Here is a 24,069-nt window from a genome sequence, read left to right as displayed (position 1 = left end):
GTTTTCTTTTTTTTCTTGTGATACGTTTTTATCCACAGAACATTCGCTCTTAAACTTCTAAGACTCTATATGCAAATTAATGGAATCACAAAATAATAAAGCTTTGATTCACAGGTACTCATTTATCCCTCCACCCCTTCCACTTTTCAGACCACAGAGAAAGCTTGCTCAAGGCGGATTTCAGTTCAGGAGTTTGTTCAAAAGTCTTCCTCAACCTCAATTGTGTGATTGTTGCAGAGCAACATGAAGCTAACAGCACTGACTCCAGGAAAAACGAGCAAACCCCAGTGCCGAACTCCAACGTGTGGGCCGCAGAGGCAACTCGGTCACAAAGCCGGCACGCACATACCACCAGAGACCCCAAGAACGTGGCTCTCTTTCTGCAATGCCTGTGCCCGGGCACCCTTAGAGCTCCACAATTCAGCATGTCCTTACATTCCCGAGCCACGCCCCGGGCACCATCCCTTGTGAGGAAGAGAGAGGGTGAGTTACATGAAAACAACGTCCTAAGCAGCAATTCAGGCCCACAATTTTGGGCTCAAATGCATTCTCCAGCACGGACCCGGACCTTAGACAGCAAGAGGCTACATGCCAGTTCTTCCTCTAATGGCTTAGTTCACCTACTGATTTCTCCTTTGCTTTTTTCACTTAAACTAAAGCTCCTCTACTCCTCAGAGCTCACCTTGCCAGAGCCCCGCTTGGGCACACCCCTGTCACCGCCAAAGAAGCGCCCAATGGAGTCAAGGATGCCCGTGTCTCTGTGCCTTGGGAGGAAGCCATGCCTGGCATGGTCCATGGTACTTGCTGTGGCCAGGTACTTGGATCCGTGCCTCTGGGAGGGTCTCTTCTGTGACGCCATCACATCCAGGCTCTCGGAGGTGGCTGCACTGTCTTCCTGGATGGTCTGGAGCTCGTCGGACTCAGAGGGCCTGTCTTTGAAGGTGTTGTCCTCCCTCCCCGGGGCATCTCGGGAAAAGAGGCGGATCAAGTGGGGGCGGCTCCCTGGGTCAGCTGGGCGGGCGTCCTGCCAAGCATTCTTTGGGTCTGCTGTGCGCTTGGAGTCAGTCACCGCTGTGTCCTGAGAGGAGGTCCCATTGTTCTGGTTCGCATCTGCCTCTCCTGCAAACAACAATGAGATATGAATACGGGCCTGTGCAAAGCCGAGCGCCGGACAAAGCAGCTTTCTTTGAAGGGCCCTGACCTAGCTGTCTCCTATAAAACCCACAGAATATGTGCAGTGCTCACAGAGTCCTTGGCCCAGGATGGAGCTAACCTGGAGGGAGCAGCCTTATTGCAGCTCTGCTTTTCAGAAGGCCTGGGAATTCCTCCATTACTTGAGATTTGGCACCCTGAGTAAAATGCACCAAGGCTTCCCGATGAAGAAGCCTGAGTACGCAGAGCAGCCACATCCGCGTTTCTTCCTGGGTGCTGCCACGGCTGCCCCCCAGAGAGCCCAGATGTGCAGGCACTTTGACGGGACACTGACCGCTTATGAGGCCACTGGGGCGTACGTTAAATATGCAAGGAGCGTTTATTTGACAAAAGGTGTTTTTAGTTTTCTTGGTAGGAATGAAACTTGCCACATCTTTTTGCAATTCATGCATAAAAGCAGCGGGGCATTTAGAACATTTTCAATCCCAGATTCCACAAGAGGCCTCTCGCAATAGAGAACTGCTTATTCAGGACATTTCGACTTGGCTTCTCCTCTGTAAGCAGAAACAGTTAGAAATCTGAAGTGGGATTGAGATATTTCATGTTGCATACCACCATCTCATAGCTTCTTCCAAAAAATACAGCATTTCTATCACAAGGCAATAAATTCATTTTGCTTTCAAGTTACAGTATTACGTTTAATGAATTAGTTTCCTCTTCAAACTCTTATTATCTGCAGAAAACAGGTTTCACTCACATGTTCCTATATCACTCATCCATTCATTGATCCATCAATGGAGATCCATCCATCCACATATCAGTCCATTTACCCATCTATCTGTCCATCCTACACACACACCTATCCACCCATCCATTCACCCACCCATCCATCCACTCATGCATCCATCCATCCACATATCAGTCCATTTCCCCATCCATCCATCCACCCATTTATCCATCCATTTGCCTACCTGTCCATCCACCCATCCATCCACTCATGTATCTATTTGTCTACCTGTCCATCCACCCATCCATCCATCCCCCGTCCACTCATCCATCCACCCACCCATTATTTATGAGTGCTGAATAAGTGTAATGTACTGTTCCAGATTTCTGAGTTACAGTGATGAACAAATTCTTCCATAGAGCCGTAGGGGGAAGCATACCCCTGCAGACCCCTTAACTTGAGATTTCTGGCCTTCACAATGATCAGAGAATCCCTGTTGTTCTAATCCCCCAGCGTGTGGCAATTTGTCTTGGCAGCCCTGGGAGACTCACTCGCTGTGCAACTTCACATCAGGCGAGGGGAGGAAAAGCAGAGAGGGCTTGGGTCAGCAGGAAGGTCCTTGTGGAAGTTGCATCTGGACAGGATGAGAGTCTGGGCCCTGTGAGGAACTGGGGAAGTAGGGGAGGGTGCTTCTGGCAGTGGGGGAAGGCAGGTCCCCCTGGAAGTCTGTGCAGAATTGGCTCCCTGTGGCAGGAGTGGCAGCAGAGTGGCCGAGCTGGTCCTGGGTCCAGGAGGACAGCGGGGCCGAGAATGTCCCAGGCCAGGCAGGCATCTGGGAGGCAGGAGGACATGGGCAGGGAGCTGGGGGACCCCTTGATGGCTGTGGACAGACGGTGGAAAGGGCAGAGCAAGCGGCTATGTGGCAGGAAGACAGGGCTTGGTTTGGGGAGCAGAGGGGCCTGATGAGGGAAGATTCTGGTGAGCGGCCTCTGCGGAGGGATGCCACTGAGATGGTGAGACCCAGATGCCAGGGGCACTCTGCCTTCTATCCTGAGCAACTGGGAGAGGGATGGAGCTGGGAGTCTGGCCTGAGGAGTGGGGAGAGTGGCTGCAGCCAGCCTGGCTGGGGAAGGTGTAGACAGGGAACCAGCAAACAGCTGAGAATGCCTGCCAAGTGATGAGAAGTGGGCAGTCGGCAGACATTCTTCCAGGTCGGTTTCCAAAAGGACCTCTTTCAGTAACTGCCCTGGGGTCCCCTCTACCTCTCCAGTTTCCACGACTTGCTGGGGAGCTCCTGGGATGTAGGATACGGTCCTGTCGCTGCTATGACTCATTCCAGTGAGAGGTACGGTGAGGTTCCGGAACCCCTCCTCACGGTCACATGGGACGCTGAATTTCCCAGCAGGTGCTGTGACCTGTGTGAAGTGCTCACGTGCTGTGACTCCACGTGTTAAATGCTGTTTGTTAGTGAGGCTCGTTAGAGACCCCTCCCTGGGGCTTTACTGGGGGTTGGTCTTCTAGGCTGTCCCTGCTTGGTGCCACCAAGATTCCAGGCTCCAGAGGAAAGAGGCTGCTCAGCACGGACCGTGTGGTGCTCACAGCCGTGCAGGCAGGCAAACCGCCCTCCCGGTTAGGGAATGATGGGTGGGAGCCCTCTGGAAACTCACGATCCCAGACCACACCCCGGGACCTAGCTCGCTACAGGCCTGCCTGAGAGTAAACGGTCCCAGGCCTGCAGCGTCAACTCTTTTCTGCACGATTACTAAGAGGCAGGAAAGCCATAAACACGCTGGCGAGGAAAAGATGTTTCTCATGTGGTTTTGTTCACACCAAAAAATACTTTGAGGGCATTTCCTTAAATGGATTGAGAAGACACTTAACTGGGGGATTAGGTTGTGAAACTCAATGTCTGGGAGAGTGTTATCTCCTGAGAAAGTGTCCCCATCATCCACTTGGTACAGCCTCGGTACTGGCAACTCTGAAGATGAAGCCGTAGGAGCAGCCTCTCAGGTGGAAGATTCCAGCTGTCAGCAGCAGCAGCTCTTGGGGAGAGTGGGGTAGACTCATTTCCCACCTGAGTTACATTCGTCCTTGGGGAGGTTAGGTGACCCCCCTCCTGTGCACACACACCCACGTGTACACACACACACACACGTGCACACAGGCAGAGCACCATCAGAATTGGAACCCGGGTTCAGCAATTCCTGTAGAAACTTTAACAAGAATGTGATTGCCTCTTGCACTGCTAGTGCTATTGACGAAGCCAGATGAACACCTGCTAGCCCCCCAGGTGGCTGACCTCGGCTGACGCGTGGATAAAACAGCGCCTGTGAAGATGCACCCTCGGCTTTTAAACCATCGCAAGCACTTGGACTCCAGTGCAGCTCCTTTATTTCTCAGTGTATTTTCCAGGGCCTTTGGCTAATTGCAGTGATCGGCCTTTTCTGAATCTGAGAACACACAGACCCCTTCAGCACTGAGGTCTCCTCTGGGGGATGTGAGGAGGGCAGGGTCCCAGTTCTGGGGGTGGGAGGGAGGGCATGAGAGGAGAGAGGCGGGGTTGCTCTCCTTCTACATATCTCCATGGAAGTTTGCATGCTTACAACACTTGCTCATTGGAAAAAGGATTCCAATGCTTCTGATTACTTTTTTTTAAATCAAAATCATCTGGGTCAAGAAAGTGCCCTGTAAGTGAGACTTACCATGCGGTCCACATAAGACCTGGTTCCCAGACAGGCTCACCTGCTCTCACATACACTATAGACGCCTGCCAACGGCAGAGTGTAAGGCGGAACCCAGGGGCGCGGTGTTCTCGTCCACGCACCCAAGGGAGTGCATACAGCTGCTGGTGCGTCTGCGCTGGCTGAGTCCTATGCCTGAAAAACAGGTCACACGCTCCAGGACAAGCCCGGAAAAGGCAGGGCCAGGTGGGGCAGGAGACTTTGGTGGCACTGTTCTTCTGTGACCACTGGTGAAATTCAACTGCACAGGAACATCAAGCTTTAGAACATATGATGAAATACATCGTTGCATTGTAGTGTTTGAAAAAGCAACAGGAAGAACGCTGTGGTCAGTACAAAGCTGTCGTTTTTGCAGCCACGCAATGCTTATTTATAGGTTGCAGGAACAACAGAAATAATTAGTCTGATTTTATAGCTGTGCTTTATATTCTCTGGCTAATATAAATTAATGCAAATGTGGAAGGAGAACAATAGCTGTATTGTACCTAATTAAATGCATTAACAAAACACAAGAACATCTGAATACTAATATTGTTACAACAGCTGGCCTTTGTGTCCCTGAATGCAGTTATTTGTGAGGCACAGAGAAGGGCATTTGTGTCCCCAAAGTAGCTTCTCCCAACACATAAGAAGCATGCGAAGAAGTCTAAATCTATGGCTGTGCAGCGTTTTGGTAGGCGCAAGTACAGCTCAGTCGGTTGACACTGCCTTCAGTCGAACGAGATCTCAGTGCAGACTTTTAAATTTGGATATTCATAGAGCAGAGCATTTATTACACAATTAATTAGTGAAAGATGCGGATCCAAATTTCCCAAAATATGTACTCATAATATTTCCTGTAGTTTTAATCAACTTCTGCAATTGCAGGAAAACTTCCTCAAACGACACCACCACACCTTAATCCTCCTGCCGGAACAATACTGGCCTTCAGGGCGTGGTGGCACTGAAATCACTGACCATCTGTGGCCGCAGCATGGGTAGCATGTATTTCCGAGTGGCTTCTACAGCACAGAGACGCCCAGCGGGACACAGCTGTGATATTTGGGGGATAGCGTTTACTATTTAAAGAAACTCAGGTGTCACGACCTCATCTTCTGCAGAGGTGGCGTTGATGAAAGGCCGCGTAGCCTCAGTTTTACAGCGTGTCTGCTGCTTCCATCGGCTCACCCCAGCCACGTGGCCTCAGTTTTACAGCGTGTCTGCTGCTTCCATCGGCTCACCCCAGCCACGTGGCCTCAGTTTTACAGTGTCTGCTGCTTCCATCGGCTCACCCCAGCCGCGTGGCCTCAGTTTTACAGTGTCTGCTGCTTCCGTCGGCTCACCCCAGCCGCGTGGCCTCAGTTTTACAGTGTCTGCTGCTTCCGTCGGCTCACCCCAGCCGCGTGGCCTCAGTTTTACAGTGTCTGCTGCTTCCGTCGGCTCACCCCAGCTGTGTGGCCTCAGTTTTACAGTGTGTCTGCTGCTTCCATCGGCTCACCCCAGCCGCGTGGCCTCAGTTTTACAGTGTGTCTGCTGCTTCCATTGGCTCACCCCCAGCACACAGGCGTCAACAACTCCTGCCACTCCTTCCTTTGGAGTATTTCTTACGTGACCGCAGCCCCCACTTCCTTACTCCTTGCGGCTTTCTGCTGGGGCCGTCGCCGCGTCTTCACGGCTGATCCCCTCTTCTCCAGGCCCTCTTCACGGGTTCCACCGCCTGCACACCCCCCGAACGATCTATAAAGGGCTTTGCAACACAAGGCCCCGAACTCAAGACTCCTCATTCTATGCACGCCAAGGACACACTCCTCTCTTTGCCCACGGTTCCCTCGCTCTCCTCCAGGGCGCTGTCTGCATCGCTGCAGGCCCTTGACCTCTGTATTCTCAACAAAGCCCACGTGCCTCCTCTGCCTCCAGGTCCCCACCGGGAAGGCTGGCCCTGGGAGGCCCGGACACCTGTCTCCGGGCACCTTGCCCTCCAGCACACACAGCCACTCCTTACTTTCCTTCAGATCACCTCCCATTTGCTTTGTTTTGTCCAGTCGAGTGACCTCCTCTCTGAGGGCACCAGGCCGTTTATTCTCTGATGCATCTGCGCTGGTGCTGGGGCCTTCAGAGATGGCCAGCAAGCACTTAATGTTTGCTAATAGAAGATGCTATTTAATGGACTATACTCCAAAAGAAAAGATATCAAACACCCACTTTTTTGGAGAAACTTGGCATCATAGCTGTTAAGCTGTTTTTTACATACTGATTTTTAAGTGAGAATTTCTCTCAAATCCTGTCAGCTTTGACATCCACGGTCAAAGCAAGCTTGTCCAACCTGCGGGCCACAGGCCGCATGCAGCCCAGAAGGCCTCTGAATGCAGCCCAACACAAATTCATAAACTTTCTCAAAACATGAGCAGTTACTTTGTGATTTGTAATTTGTTTTTTGTTTTTTTTTTTTTTTTTTAGCTCATCAGCTATTATTAGTGTATTTTATGTGTGGCCCAAGACAATTCTTCCGATGTGGCCCAGGGAAGCCAAAAGATTGGACACCTCTGATCTAAAGAATTCTGTGTAGAAATGAATTTCAGTAGTAAAATTTCACTCTTTCTGGTTCTGCAGAGTTTTCATATAATATGGTAAAGATCACCATTTAGCATGGCTCTGAAGTATTGGAATAACGAATTAAACTTTCCTAAACTCCAAACGCTAATCTCTGCTTTGGATGGTTGCTCAGATTAAACACACACGGCTGAGTGGGACTGACTTCCACAAGGCCAGGCCCACGTGCTCTGCCGTTTCCTTGGGTGATGGAGAACTGGCCGTCCTGGCAGCCCGTGGCCTGTAGTCACAGGGTGGGGCTGAGGCCAGGGTGGAGGCCTGTGCGGAGCCTAGGGAAGGATCTTGGAGGCCAACCCCAGTCCGCCCACTGACCCGCCGACGTGCTGCAGAGTCACTGAGCCCACTGGGCCTTTGTTTGTGTTTATGAGATGGGAGCACTCGGCTATTCTTACCTTAACCATCCCCAGGGTCCTGTCTGCACGGCACGCTGCGACCTGGGTGTCACCCTCCCGCAAACACTGCCTTCCACCGAGGAGGGTGGCAGAGAGGGCGTTCCTGAGCAGACTGCGGGCATTTGGGGAGGGGGTGTGCATTCCCGTCACTCTCCGAGGTGGGTGGCTTTAGTAGCCCTTTTATTAATACAAGAAACTGAGACTTAGCAAAGTTAAGCTGGGATTGATGGAGGCGCTGCCTTTCACTCCCGCCTAAATACCCTTTCTATGTTCTGGAAACCCCAGTGATCCCTCACCTTCGGCTGTCTGTCACCAGCCCTGCTCCAGCCCAGACTGGCTTCCACTGCAGCGAGGCTTTTCCTCTCAGGGTAAAATCGAACTGCAGATAACTGACGGCTGACGCATCTGTGGCTAGCAGCTGCTTCCCGGAGGACTGACTGGGAGAGCCCCGGAGGCTTTCTGACCTGTCCGGAGCCTGCAGCCACAGTGGTCTGGGTGCACCCATGGCCACCTGGACGTCGATACGTTAATGACTGTTAAACATGAACAAAAGCTGAGTCCCGGACTCCAGGACGTACTGTCCGCATCTGACGGTCTGTGCATGTGCTGCCCTGCAAACAGCATGGAAGCCCCCCGTCCACAGCGCCAGGCTTGTTTAGGAAACTGTCTCACCGTCATCTTGCTCGAAGCAGAACATGGCAGGAATCAAATGTCCACACATGACGGTCTCCAGCAGAACTGTGATGACAGAGCAGACACTGTCCTCTACTGAAATGCTATTCTTTTTAACCTAGAGCATATTTCTCAACCCCATTCCCCTGCATCCGTGGAAATCACATCCCACAAGTAACTTCCATCAAAACCAGCACGTGTGAGAGACAGGCATCCGGGTTCCCAGGCATACCCCACACCCTGAATAAACCGGAACGCGCGGCTGGGGCTCGGCTGCTGCCTTCCTGGCATAGGCAGAGGAGCAGTGGGCAGTGAGTTACTCATTCTCCGAAAAACCGCCCTCATCCCAATGGAGGCAGCTACACGTCCCGCTCCGCGGAGCTCCGGCCTGTGCCACGGAATCTGCTTAACTGCAAGCCTGGGAGCCTGGGATGAGGCTGAGCCTGCTGCTGTTTCCTGTGCTGAGGTGGGTCTCGACCAGCCTCCATGAATCTTTGTGCTTCCAATGCTTCTGGTCACGGGGCTCTGCCACCTCGTTTAGGGGACGGTGCCTGCAGGCCGCTGTCTGTGCCTGAACTTGGCGCTTTTCTCCCTGGCGTGACCCCAGAAGGCGGCTCTCAGCTGCAATGGGAGGCTGAGTGCGGGCGTTTGAGGCCATTGGATGAGGCTTGCTGGTGATACCTTCTGGGTTTGCAACTCTGTTTTAAAGCCAGAGGTTTTCAGGCCAACAGGAATGCATTTAGTTAGTAATTCAGAGCATGCCCTAGTGCTCACCAAACCAGAATAAAACATAACGCAGAAATCACCTTCTCCACAAAGGCATTCCCACTCCCCAGCTGAACTATAACAAAGTGGACTTCTGTGGATGAGATGATACTGTTCTTTTCACTACAGTCAATTTAATGCTGTCCCTATCATTAGAGATCTCAAAACATTAGACCTAAGGGATCATCCAAATACAACCTCACTAGGGAAGTTTAATAAAATGTCATATTCATGGCCAAGGAGATCTTAAATGAGACACAGACAATGAAAACGATCATCCTCAGGTACCTTGAGGTTTTCCCAACAATAAACTCTAAGACACGCAGTAGAGCCTTTCCCCGCTGAGTCGCCACGGTTGGCTTGTTTTATGTATTTGCGTCCTTCCCATCTAAATGGATTCCCAGACTTCATGGGCCAGTAAAACAGGAAAAGTTAGAGATGAAAATGGTGGGACTCTGCATCACCACTTCAAAACTTCAAGTTTTTATTTTGCCAGCTAAGACATAAAAAAAAACCAAAAAAACTTCCAGTAGACTACTGTGTACTGGGAATATAATTCCACAAAAGAAAGAATTTTGGAATCAGTAGAATGGGAAGAGCCTCTCCTCAAGATGAAAGGTTATGGAATACACTTAGCTTCACAAAAGTGACATTGTAGGGTTGCTTTTCTATCTGCTGCACAAACCCTGTATCTGCCCACACACGCCTACCCGCACAACCCTGCTGAGGCCCACTGAGCAGAGGCTGTGACGCCCAGCCCAGCTGGTGTCCCCCTGGGCAGGGGCCAGGCCAGGGAAAGCGTCAGGGAGCCCGAGGTCCTCAACAGATGATGTCAGATCCAGCTCCCGCCCTCTGCACACATTCCAGAACCTACAGGCCCCCTGCATACCCAAAAAGCTCACAACTCTCATTTTGCCACAGACCACTAAACACTTCCCCACGTTGGTAACCACTTTCCTGTATATTTACAACATGACGTCCACCAGATATTTTGACAAAAAAACTTTATTTATTTAGATACAGGGTCTTGCTCTGTTGCCCATGCTGGAGTGCAGTGGCTTGATAATAGCTCACTGCAGCCTCAACCTCCTGGGCTGAAGTGATCCTCCCACCTCAGCATCCTGAGTAGCTGGGGTTACAGGTACGTACAACCGTCCCAGCTACCTGTTAAATTTTTTTTTTGTAGAGATGAGGTCTTGCTATGTTGCTCAGGCTTGTCTCAAACTTCCAGCCTCAAGCTATCCTCCTGCCTTTTCCTCCCGAATAGCTGGGACTACAGGCATGAGTCATTGCCCCAGCTAATCTTTAAAACTATTTGTAGAGATGGGGTCTTGCTATGTTTCCCAGACTTATCTCAAACTCCACTTCTCAAGAAATCCTTCTGCCTTGGCCTCCCAAAGTGCTGAGATTACAGGTATGAGCCACTATACCCAGCCTGATTTATTTATTTTGAGAGATCAGTATAATAATAGACTCGCTGGTTGTCCACATTTTTACCTTGACTTTAAAAGTAATATTATTTTTGGTAGCATATCTAGTTAGGTTTGAGTGTTTTAATTTCCGATAAAATGACTACACACACACACACACACACACACACACACACACACACACACACACACACACACACACAGTCACCACTGACCTGATTTGACAGGTCTGTCCTTTTGTCCTCTACCACCAGGAAATTTAGCCCAGGAACTAGGAATTTTTCTGGCTCAAAAATCCCGGTTCCCAGCTTACCATCCATAGATGTCCTTCTTGTTGGTCTGACTCACACAGAGAACCCAGACATAATCTTAGAGGTCTCATAGGAGCCACACCCACCCCCCCGAGCCACCAAAATGAACTTCCAGATGATCTTTTTAGGGACTAGAGTCCACACAGTTGTCTAAGGAAATTCTGGGGTCCGTAACGTTAAAATACAAGGAACTGGAAATGAGGGTCCCCAGAGGCTCGGGGAATGGTCTGGAGCTAGGAATGGCTCCTGGAAACATGACTGCTTCTTCCTTTATTTCCCATCCTTGGCAACCCAGCTGTAAGGTCATACAGTTTCTGAGGCAGAAAGTACTTGAAGGGACCCAAGAGCCCATGGTACCGTTCACACAGGGACTCTGCGTGGCAAGAGCTCTGAACAGGGCAGCCTCCTTCGAGGGCTGGCGAGGCCGCCACGCAGGGACGGGAAGGGACGGGCAGGGACGGGATGCTTCGGTGACTTCTGCTGTACATGCACAATGGCAGGAGTCACTGGAGCAGGCTGGCCCTGTGCTGCCGGCACATGGAACAATCTTCTCTTACAGTGATTTGCAAACTGGTTTTCTAGCCCACAATCACTTCAGGAAGTATTTTCCAAAAAAACATCTGTATATCCAAATATGCCAAAATGTGTTATCTTCCATAATTGTTTAAATTAATCCTTAGCTGCTAACTGGAAACAGCAGCATGGAATAGGTTAAGGAAACTATTATTGTAGAATTCACAACATGGAAAAATGTTTAATTATTTGGTTTTTAAAGTCAAGCTTTTTAACGTATACATTTCCCCCAGGCCCTTTTATCAGATGGTAACTTCAAGATGACTGAGGCTCCTGGGGCCACTGCATGATCTTCAGTCTTGTAACTGACCCTATTTCAGACCTTCTCTTATGGGGACCAGTCATCCAGCAAAGAAAGAGTCGGCACACCCAAGTTCAAGTTCAAGCCCTTCAGAGGGGCAACCTGGTTATCAGTGGAAGAGGGGATTCTGAAGTCACGACACCATTCTTTACAGCCAAGAAACTCTAAAGCTATACAAACACTGTTTTAGAGAAATGAAGAAAAGTTATCCAATTCTTCAGCCATTGCAAAAAAGATCCTGTTTTCAGAAAATCAAAAGAAGGTGATGCTGTTTCCTACATCCCAGGAAAAACCATATAAAAACTCAACACAAAACTGAAATAAGATGCTACAAATTTCTTCAAGTGGCCTTTCTAAATTTTAATTCTCGATTTGCTTCTAATGGTGGGAAGATGTTTTGGAGCTGTTACAATTGGCTTTTTACCTAAAGCAGTTTGGCAGATGCCCGACAGACCCCCGAGGCAGTGAGCACACCCGCCCTCCTGCCCACTCTCTCACGCTCCCTGAGTATCACCACCTGCCCTGCCAGCCGCTGCTCAGAGCCTCTGCCGATGCCTGCAGACCCCTGCAATTCCCCCACAAACGCAGATTTCAAGAACACGTAAAGAAAGCTAAGAAAAAGGAAGCAGGGAGTAATCCATTTGTTTAGACCTGAAGCTGGTCAGAGTCTCATTTTTGTAGATGTTTTGAAGCAGGTAATTCACTATCTGAACACAATTTCCAGGGTACTGTTCTGTAGATGAGCTCCTTGATGTCCTTAACGCTGGCTGTGCTGACATCTCTTATGTGATAGAAGAACATCTCGTTGCATTTACATGCTAAGCTACAGAAGAAACAATGTGCCAGGGTCTGTTTGTAGACCAGCAGCCTCTTGCCATGTGGGTGGCACTGACCGCGCAGCTCTGCTGGCTCCGATGGGTGCCTGGTCAGTGCCTCTCCATTCGGCCACCTTGGACAGGCTGTGCACTGGCTGCAGAGTGGGCTGCAGGTGGCCTCTCTCATGGATGGGGACACGAGAGTGTAGGCTCTGCCCAGTGGGAACCAGGGCTTTTGTTGAGCTCTCAGTGCCAGCTCCTGTCCAGCAGATAGGCGGTCTGCTCCCTGCCCATGAAGAATCAGAAACTTCAAGCCATGGCAACAGCAACATGTGTGTTTCCTGGGGGTGGAAGTGAGAAGAGCTTGGGACTGAAGGTGCAGGACTGAGCTTGGAGCTTTGGCCCCTTGTCCCACTGGAGAAGGCGCCAGGGGCACCCAGGGCCTCTGCTCGCCTGGCCCCTCTCAAGGAGGCTGAGCCCTGCAGAGAACTGTGGAATTTGGGAGTGTGGGCCAGGGCCGAAGAGGACCCTCCTTGTTTGTGGAATACTTGTGTCACGGCGTGCTGTGCTCAGGGTCACCAGGGAGGGCAAAGGAAACAAAAGGGCCCATGGTGTGCCCGTGGATTTGCTATGGCAGAAATTCTGCATCTATGAGAGGCATGTGGCTGCCCGCCAGGCTACCCGCAGAGATTGCTTGAAAACTTTCCCACAAACAGGCTCATCATCCCACCCATCTCACACCAATGCCTCCTTTGTGTGCCCAGAACATATAGTGTTTATTTGCTCCACATAGCTCACCGCTGGAGCCTCCCACGGCAGGGAAGGAGCCACAGGAGAGGCAGCCATGTGCTAGGGGAGCCTCGGGAGGATGGAGACGGGGTTGTCTAGGCACGACCATGCGCTGGCCGGTCACCCCTGTGAGGCTGCAAGCACTGAGCTCCAGGTTCTTCCTCCTTCAATGCAGCAACAGTCTATATGCCCAGCTTCCCTAACACAGCTGGTGTAGAGATACCAGATTCTAAAAAAAACAGCCCAATATTCAGTTCAGTTCCACGTGGAGCCTCTGGCGAATCTCACAGTGACTTGGGCCCACACTGGACAGACCCAGAACAGTCAAGATTTCCTTTAAGAAAGTGGCATCACAGGTGGTACTAGGAATTGCTTCTCACTGGGGAGTCAACAACTTAAAAAAATGATTCCCAGCTCTTGGCCAACTTGACATAGTGGGAGCTCAAAACATACTGTTGAACTGAGTTGGATTTGGACTTTTAGAAAAGGTCTGGAGGCAAACATGGCTGACTTTGTTTTTCGCTTTTATTTTTTGAGACTGAGTCTCACTCTGCAACCCAGGCTGGAGGGCAGAGGTGTGACCTTGGCTCACTGTAGCCTCTGCCTCCCTCCCAGGTGCAAGTGATTCTCCTGCCTCAGCCTCCTGAATAGCTAGGATTACAGGTGCCCTCCACCATGTCCAGATAATTTTTGCACTTTTAGTAGAGATGGGGTTTTGCCATGTTGCCCAGGTTGGTTTTGAACTCTTGGACTCAAGTGATCTGCCTGCCTTAGCCTCCCAAAGTGCTGGGATTACAGGTGTCAGCCACTGCACCAGGCCAAACATGGCTGACTTTGATTCTTGGTTCCATCACTTACTTTGTGACCTTGAACACATAGTTGAATCTCTTTAAGGCCTGGTTGCCTCATTTGCAAAACGGATGTTAACAGTTGTAGCTCCCTCATGCACTGCTCCAATGAGTGTTCGCACTGCATGTCATAAAATGTCCTGGGTCCTGGTGCACAATTAGGGCTTTTATCGTTGCTATCACAGTGTTTCTACAACTAGTCTGGAAACACCTTGGGCAAAGGAGTAAGGCCCTAAACAATATTCATCCTTCTACCCACTTCCCATCCATCATTTACCCACCTGCATATCCGTCCATCATCCATCCATCCATCCATCCATCCATCCATCCCTCCATCCACTCATCCATCCATCCATTCACCCACCTATCTGCCAGTCCACTCATCTGTTCATCTACCCATCTACCCATGTATCTACTCATCCATCCATGTATCAATGTATCCACCTATCCACCCATCTATTCACCCAGTATCCATCCATCCATCTATCCACCCGTCCATCAATCCACCAAATCCATCCACCTACTCATCCATCATCCATCCATCTATCCACCCACCCACCCACTAGTCCACTCATCTATTCATCTACCCATCTACCCATGTATCTACTCATCCACCCATATATCAATTTATGTCTATCGCCCAACCATTTACCCAGCACCTGTCTATCCATCAATCCACCCATCCATCAGTCCACCCATCCATCAATTCACCCATCCATCAATCCCCTCATCCACCCATCCACATATCCATTTATCCATCCATCCACCCACCCATCTGATACTCACATAGTGCCTTGAGTTAGGCATGGTTCTAAGGATGACTCCCACTAATCCTCACCCTGCCAGAGTCCTGCTCCCCACTGCACCCCTCATCCATAGCATAGTGGAGCTTATGATGAAATATCTCTTGTGATTGTTACTTAATGGGGCAAAAAAGGAGACATCTGGGGTCCTCAGACCTAATCACAGGAGTCTTTTACAGGCAGGGTTTTCTCCACTGGTGGGAGAAGTGGAGGTCGGAGACTCCAGGCTGAGAAGGATTTGAAGTGCCAGGGCTGGCTTGAAGACAGAGGGGATGATGTGCATGATCGGAGAGGAGGCCCTGGGAGCTGGCAGTGACTCTTGCCAACACTAGCAAGGATGGGGATGACGGTTCCCACAGATCTGAATTCTGCTGGCAAACTGAATGAGCTGGGGAGTGGGTTCCCTCCCAGAGCCTCTAAGAAGAGCCTGGCTGCTGACTCCTTAATGCCAGGCCTGGAGACCCAGAGTGCAGACCCCAGGTGAGCCTGCCCTGACTTTTGATCTATAAAATTTCGAGCTCATAAACCTGTTTCAAGCTGCAAAATATGTGGTGATTTGTTACACGGCAATAGAAAAACAGATGCACACCTCCTACAGCCTCCCACTGCCTACGGGAGCCAGGGCTACAGACACACAGGTGGGCAGAACAGTCCCTGACCTCATTTTGCTGGTGGATTAGAAGATGAAAATTAATAAGGTCCGGTGGCGCATTTTATGACCTCCCTGCTCACTCCTTTGGAGACTCTCTTGCTTTGTGACCACTGGGGCTTGTCCACCTGGCCCAGCCCCTGCCTCCCCTTGGTGGGCTCCTGGGACCTCAGCCTGGGTAGGCGAGGTCCTCTTTGTACCATTTGCTGCAGGCCCCATGCACCATTATCTCAGGTCTCTCTATTGGCTTTTCTCAAACTGTTTCCTGAAGCCCGGGTGTGCTGCATGATGTCAAAATCTGGTCTTTGAGAAAGCACGGCTCCGTGGTTAAATCACTAGGGAAGTGCTTCTGTATTTCGAGACTCATCGGGGGCTTCACTGTGCGGAGCCGGAGGACGCAGCGTCCACCAGGTTTACCTTCCACGGAAGCACAGCTCCCCAGGTGCCTGGCAGCCCTCTGAGAACAGCCTCTGTGGACACAGGCTGCGAGAGGCTGCTGAAACTGCCCAGGTTTCCTTTGCTTCTCCAGATCGCTGCTTCTTCCACATTTCCGGCTCATACTCATTCTAAGTGGTTATCACCCTATGGCTTTCACAGTGAATGGGACCCGCAGGTGTCCTGGGACGTACACACTGCATTCTAAGTGTCTATTTGCCCACAGATCACCACTGCATGCTCGTTGGAATAGTTTTTCTCTATTACTGGAATGTTATACATGTAGTATATGTCCACTAAATATTTCTCAGCAAATAAGACTGTTAAATTTCACAAATCCATCCTGTTTTTCTGTTTCTCAGTTCAAAATGTGCTGTGGTCAGTGATATGAACCATCCGTTCACATCTCCATTAAAAGTCAGCCTTTGGCTGATGAAGGCCAGTGCTTTCCCGGTACTAAGACGAGAAGTGTATGGTCCATGCAGAGCTGTCTGTTTGCTGTCTTGACAGCAACAAGGCAGCCCCGCAGAGGACGCTAATGCGATGCCGTAACGCCACACTCACACTGCAGGTGGAGAGGGAGGACCACGTGGCTGACTTACTTTCATACAAATTAAATACACGGGACCTAAGTCTATAATAATATGTTTCCGAGAAAAAATACTCTACAGAAAACAAATGGCCATCATATTGAGGGAGAACCTTTCAGAATAAGCACATTGCCATGAAAGACCCTTCTGCAAGCATTACTGCTTAAGAATTCTTTCAAACTTGATGGGCTTTAAAGCTTTTTTGGGTAAGGAAATACCCCCTACAATCATTCTGCTGACTGAGAACTTGCTAGGCCAGGCTCCTTTTTCTCATACAGCAAATACAGCTGGCAGTTCTTGTGTCAAATTGGAGGAAAAGAGAAAGGAAGAAGAGATGAGACTGACATCACGGGTCACATTTTGGAGGACGGGGCCGAGCGAGTGGCCAGATTTGATCCCCCAGTGAGATCGGGAGTATGGCCAGGTTTGGGGACAGAGACTGGCCAGTGCCACAGAGAGGTGACTGGAGGGGCTGTTTTTGGGCATCCTCAGCATGGCCAGCAGCTCTCCTCTTGAGCGTGACTGAACAGGATCTGGGGGCTGATTCTGGAGAGCCGTGCAGGGAAGGCGGGGGAAATGAATCAACAGTGGAAAGTTCCAGCTTCCAAGCAGATCGATTTTGTAACTGAGCAGGTAATTAAAACCTCAGGATTTTACTGGCCTTCACCTCTTCTCTTCCGTCCTCTGGCTTGCAGAATGGGAGGAGGAGGAAGCACGTGCAGTCTCTCTGACGAAGCTGCTCTGTGCAGCCGAGGCGCCTGGAGTACGTCGCTGCTGGGTGACAGCAGGATGGCACCAAATGCTGGCGACAGAGACGTGGCCACACGCGGAAAGCAGGCGGCAGGCCTCTCGAGGTCTGCGGCGTGTTCCCCAGTTACACAGAAATACATCGTTGTGAAATAAATAGCACCTTTGCCTCTGCAGGTTATTTCCATGCAAATGCAGAGTCACAGCAGGGGATAAGGTAATCAATATTAAAAATCCAACCGAGACAGCAAATCAAATCCTCGAAAGGGTTCTCGTAAATAATGGCTTCAGTCAGTTCCAGGGCCCATGATTTTAGTAGCCAGTGACCACTGTTAGAAGACTTCTCAGTGTATCTGCAAACGGTCAGTACGTTGAAAGACTAATCGCACCCTTGCGCGATCTGCATAGGCGTTAAGAATTTGGGCCAGAAGTCTTAGATCAAAGGAACAACAGCCCAGTTTAAAAGAAAAGAAACGTGTGGGCAAATAACAGAAGATGGGGGCAAGTTCTGCAATAATTCAGACACGTAAAGAAGGCCGGCCACCGTGGGAACCGGCAGTCCCGGGTTCCAGGCTGCAAAGCCCTTTCTGCTGCCCCTTCACATTTGGTCTCTGCTACGCAGACAGCGCACATTACTAACCAGAGTTTACACCTGAGGGACCCCGTAGCAGTGGCCCTTACTCAACAGCACGCTGGGAGTAGAAAGGCACGCCTGTTCACTGACATGATATCTGGTGTTTCTTTGCTGTCATGCCACAACTGGCTCCTGGGAATGACACGAGCCTAAGCCTGCAGACCTGTGACTGTGTCTGTTCCCCTCTCTCATACATGTCCAGCACCAAACCCCGGGCTTGGCATCAAGTGCTTGCTATATATGGCTGCATACATGCACGTGTGTGTGTGAGTGTGGATGTACGTTTATGTACGTATGGACATGTGCATACAGATTTACACATGTATGCATATCACTTGCTTGATGCAAGAACGACTCATCAATTAATTAATACAATGCATGCTCTTGTTTGCTTTTTATGTAATATCTTAAAGCCTAAGAAATTTGAAGAGTGACCAGAGTTTCTCCTTTGTGTTCTGTACTGGGCAGAACACGATGTCACTGGTTAGGATGCAGGCATCTGCAAACAGTGCCTCGGGGCCCGATCTGGCCCATCTGCTTCTGTACAGCTGGAAAGGTGAGGATATTTTTTTACCTATTGAACAGTTAAAAAGAAAAACAGTATTTTGTGACACATGAAAGGCACAGTTCATTCGATTTTCAGTGTCCATAAAGGTTCGCTGAAACACAGTCACAGTCATTTGCTGATGAAAGTGTCCCTGGCTGCCTTTGTGCACCGACGGCAGGTACGCAGGCAGAGGCTCCACAGAGACTGCGTGGCCTGAAAACCTAAAAGGTTACTATCTGGCCCTTCTGTGATCGATAAGGTCATTTAAAGCTCTGAGAACAGGCAGGCATGATTCACTGGTGCTGCCCTGATAGGACAGAGCACTGAGAGTGAACACAACTCAACTCAGAAGTCAGATTTCTGTGAGCCTCTAGGTGCAGGAAGCCAGGGTGAGGTACTACCGTGCACTGCTGAAGCTCTGTGGCTAGACAGGTGAGGCCAAGTTAAAAATGCATTCAGTTTTAATTTCATGAAGGAAATGGACGAGAATTATTTTAAAACCAGAGGATGAATGTAAGATGATGGAAGAAGTCAGCCCTATGGGATAATTTACATTTAATTCATAGCCAAAAGCCACCCTAGAACACAGCAGGCACGCAGGGGAGGGGGAACAGGACCCCATATGCCAGAGGACAGGGTTCAGGTGAGTGTGAACAGCGTGAGCAGCCTTTCCTCATGTCAGCGTCCTGCCAGAGGAGAGCTGTTTCTGGACAAAGACATTCTGAAATCGGGTAGGGGCTGTGAATTAAGTGGTAGGTAGGAAGAACAGGATTTGTGATCAAGCATCACTGAGAAGCTAGAGGAAAAGGGGAGCAGAAGGGAAACGCGGGGTGGATGTGCAGCACCTCTCCTGTCACCCGAATAGAGCTCTTGCAGTGACACCCTCGATAGCCAGGACCTCTGAGCCAGGGAGCGCTGGTGCGGCCGGCATCACTGCTCTGCACTGCGTGACTGCTCGTGGACTTGGTTTTCATTGTTCTTAGAGTAGGAAAATTACTGAGGACTGAGAACTTTATTTGTACAAAATCACATGTCAATCATAAAGCCACAGTTACATAAATGCGGATGCACCTGCCTTGGCACTCACAAGTGTCTCAAACTTTAGAATGATCCATAAGAGACCCACAGAATGCCCATGAGATTAGTGCCACAGACCCTGCATCATGGGTTTGTAACTAGTAAAAAGAGGCTAGCTTTCTGGCAATCACAGCGCTGTACGAAACAATGACACCTGAGCTCTCCGACACAGAAATAAAGGAAAACACGAACTCATGATGAGGTGGAAACAGCTCTCATTTTCTATGACCTTTCTGGAAGTTTTGCTTGCTGAATACACGCATTCCCTGCATCTTCCCACAACTGTTCCAAACTTAAGAAGCGAGGACAAGGGAGGTGTGCAGAAAGTGGCATGCTCTTTTACCCTTCCAGACAAAGGCACGTGTTTGAGAACCCGGGAAACCTCCCGCTCAGTCCCCACAGCGGACCTGACTCTCGGCCCTGGGCACCTCGCTGTGAGTCCATGCTGTGCCTCACTCTGATTGGCACCCCTTCCCTTAGCTGAAACATAACGTCAGGTTCAACTTTCATACTTCCAAAAACATTTGCATGGTTTTGTAAATATTCAGAGAATACTTTCATTATTTCTTATCTGAAAACTCGAGTGAGAAACCATAACCATTAATGTGTATTCTGTTTTGCAAGATAGACATGACCCACAGCTTACAATGGGAAAAATAACGGATACATTTACCACTGGACATTTTGTAAGGGAGAGAGTTATTTTGGGTCTTTTCTTGGGGACAGTGGCCAAGCTGTACGCAGCACTTACTGTCCCTGGAAGCTGCAGGAACAATGGTGTCAAATGTCTCACACAGTGGCGGGGCCGGGGCCTCACACAATGTCTGCTTTTCAGAAACGGCATGCAACACTCAGCAAGCGCCTGCGCGGGGCCCGCCCGGTACCAGCTCGTGTTAGCTACTATTTTTTAAGGATAAAAATAACTTGAAAGCTCTTCAAGCGGGAAACTGTTCAGTAAAATACTTTCAAAAAGCCTCAGGCAATAACAGGATTTTCCAGATTAGGAGAAGGTGATGTAATAATTAGACAAATGGGAAGAAGGCTGTTCCGAGGTATCATTTATGAAACTGGCCTCAGAGAACTCCCTCCAACCGCGCTGGATACACAACCAAGCTACTCCCAGATATACATTGTTTTAGAAAAGAATGCATACTAATATTTAAATGCCTTGTTTTTCTTTCAGGAAACATTTTGAGAAAATTTATCAATCAATCAGATATTATTTACATTTTATAAGGCCTATCAGAAGGAAGCAATTGAAATATTTCCCATCTATGCATCTAGAGGAGGAAGACTTTTAAAGGTATATTTATGAGGATTCTAACTTAATCACAATGGGTACTTACAATGACCTTTCACCTTTTGTTGCAGGAATCTTGAATAAGTTGGTAGTTAAAAAAATTATCGTAAGTAGAAAGTCAACATCTCCACATCATGAAAATAAATTCATAAACAGTTCTTCAAAATTGAAATACAGTTATCTCCTTCAATCTCACTGTATCGTTCGTTTTTCTATTTTTATCACAGGGACAACTTGGCATAGATTCTTGTAAGTCAGTCTTGGGTTATTTCTGAGGGGTGCTGGCTATCGTGGCATCTAAAAGATGTAAATAAGTGCTGTAGCCTGCAGGGCACCCCGCAGACCTGCTGGTGACCCGACCCTGCCCTGCTCCTGCTGCAATCGCCGGAGGCCAGCGTGACACTCACAGCAGTGTGGATGTGAGCTGCAAGGTCCTTTTCGGTCTGAACCTCTACAAACACCTAAATGCAGTGTATAAAATGTTTTCATTTATAAAATGGTTTCATTTGGGATAAAGCTTTGAACCTGCATGCATGCCCCACACACTGCAATGGACTGAGTTACTGCTTTGGTGTTGCGGGGTGATGGGTAAGACTTTCCCAGGGGACCCAGAGTTGGTGAGAAAGGGATGCAGGGCATGTGGGAGCGGACACATCTCTGTCGATTTAAGTTGCTGTTTCCACAAATGCTACGCACATGCCCACACACGCAGGGCAGGACTGTTGCACGTCAACTCTGCTCAGCTTTCCAGGCCAGATCTGGTCCCAGCAACTCCACCTGACCTGGACTCCCGCCCCCGTGCCGTTGCCCCGGCTGCCATCCTGTGGGTCCCTGTATCTTTGATCCTGAGGCTCTCTGCCTCTTTGCCTCCTCTTTGGAGGCTGTGCAAATCCTGCTCTTCTTTGGGCGGTGAGTTCCTTCTGCTGGACCTTCCCCCGATGCCCTCTGCACTGCACCCGGGGCTGGTTTGCAGAGGTCAAATGCACTCTCTGGTGACTTAAATGTCTCAGAAGTGGCCCCCTTCACCTGCGTGTGAACTCCCGAGGGCAGCAGCCTCTTGCATGCCCCCTGTGGATGCTGCAATGCCCAGCACCACGCTGGTGGCTCACAGACTACACACCTGAGATGGGGTTTAAACCCCTCCTCAACTGCCCTCAAGCTTCAGGTCCACTGTGACCTCCCTAAGCTCTGTGGCAGCTGCTGTGATGCCAGCTCCCTGGCCCTGTCCTCTGCCTCCAGAGATCAGGCTCCAGTGTCCGGAGCCTGGGAACTGCTGTCCTCCTGCCCAGCAGGAAGTTCTGCTCACAGGCTGCTCTCCCTTCCAGGCCTTCCCGACCTCTCGTGCCTGGGCAGCCTCTCTGGGGGCTGCCTCCCCACCCTGCCTCCCTATGGCCTGCTCGCCTCCCTACCCCAGCTCCCTACGCGCACCTGGGGTGCAGGTGCTCTCCGGTCACATCCTTCCGTCCCGTGTGGTGCCGAGTCCCCCACACACGAGGGGCCCCAGAATCACCTGCCACGTGAATAAACAAAGTCAGGTTTGAAATGCTTAAAAGCAAACTGAACTTAACTTGTAAGAGGACAAGAAAAAAACGTTCATTTAAAAACACTGTATTTTGTTTTCTTTCCAAATAAATTTTCTTGTAGGAAATGGAAATGTCGGTTCTCTTAACAACAATCCTTAGGATGACTGTCAAGTTGTCTGTTGCATCCTGTGTGTGTGTGTGACTGTGTGACTGTGAGAGAATGTGAGTCTGTGAGAGGACGTGTGTGTGAGCGTGGTGTGTGTGTAAGTGTGGGGAGTGAGGAGTGTGTGAACGTTCAATATTCCCTACACAACGGGATACACACAGATGTGCTGGTAAGTGGATGAATACGATCTTCATGTATTTTGATGGAGGACGGTTTCTCTAAGTAACCAGCTTATGTGTCTGTGGGTTAATCTGCTTGTTCTTTGCCATCAGAAAAGGGACATTATGTTGGTTGGAGGAAACTGGTGACAGCTGGTAAACAGAGTAGCTGCTGACAACAGCAAATGGACAGAGGTCTCTCTAATCACCGTGTAAATGTTACAGCCCACCCAGTAATGCACAGCTGAGTGTTAAACTAACTGACCCACTGCAGGGCACCTGCCCGCGCCCGGCCAGGGCCTCTGGAGCCCCGCTGCCAGCAGAGACATGTGAACGCGTCTCAGACAATGTCTAATGGAGGCCCCTGCACTGCCAGCACCGACTTCCACTGCAAAGTCTGAAAACCCTTGACGTTAGCTTGTTAGCCAGGGGCGCTCAGAGCGCTGAAATCAATGGACAGTGACAAAATTCCACATTGTTCTGTAATTTCCATCTTCTGGAGCAAAGCCACGTCCAAAGTTGAAAAATTGCTGTTGTGAATTTAATCTTCTGTTTTTATTAGAAAGAGCGCTGATTAACAGTGAAATTGCTGAAATCCCAGCATGTAGGCAGTACAGGAAAATGGACACCAAAACCTCCACGCAACTGACATCCCGGAAAGCGGATGGTGCCTTTGTGCTGCGGAAGTGTTTCTTAGCACAGCTGTGAGGTGTGTATTGGGCACTAACGTACAGTTTTAGAAATCTAGCCACAAGACTGAGGCCCAGCTTCATGGCAAGAGTGCTGACAGATCTGACATCTGTATTCTGGAAGACACCAGGAGGGAGAGCTTCACTCATGCACTATTATACAAACTAGAAACTGAATATGCAACATATTTAATAATCTAGATATTCAAATTGCTGGATCGAACTTTGTTAACTATAGACATGAATGTTGGTATTATGTAGCTGTTTAAATATTGTACAGTTTTACTCCTCGGTAACATTAAAACCTACAGAAACTTTGCATTCTGAGAGTGTCGGAGATGCCGGCTAGATGAGGACATTATTTTGCCTGTTCTGGAACATTCTCAGGCATGGAAGCTTACTCCTGCATCAGCAGAATACCCAGTTTTCTGGGATATTTGTGCTGTAGAACCCCGGCCCACTTTTCTTCCCCACTCTAAGTAGCTATTAGCTGCTACACAAACAACTCGCTCCACGAATTTATAGAAGAATCCAGGACAGGCGAATCCACAGATGCAGGAAGCAGACGCACAGTGGCTGGGGCTGGGGTGAGATGTGTGGGGGAAGGGAATGGAGAAGGCCTTCTAGTGACTCCAGATGTCCTTGC

At 49.6% G+C, this 24,069-nt stretch overlaps 1 protein-coding gene across 4 annotated transcripts in view; it reads right to left on the bottom strand.

Annotated features, from left to right (window-relative positions):
- Nucleotides 1–24,069, bottom strand: part of MBP (myelin basic protein) — a 145,647-nt gene that overhangs the window by 36,827 nt on the left and 84,751 nt on the right. For all 4 annotated transcript variants that reach the window (XM_012465433.3, XM_012465434.3, XM_012465435.3 and 1 more), the window contains exon 4: nt 683–1,119. In XM_012465433.3, coding sequence (XP_012320856.1) covers nt 683–1,119 — 437 coding nt within the window. The remainder of the gene's footprint in view (nt 1–682; nt 1,120–24,069) is intronic.

Source organism: Aotus nancymaae, unplaced genomic scaffold (genome assembly GCF_030222135.1).
Source record: "Aotus nancymaae isolate 86718 unplaced genomic scaffold, 86718_ANA_hifiasm-v0.15.2.pri h1tg000020l, whole genome shotgun sequence".
NCBI lineage: Eukaryota > Metazoa > Chordata > Mammalia > Primates > Aotidae > Aotus > Aotus nancymaae.
This window is presented reverse-complemented; position numbering and strand designations above follow the sequence as displayed.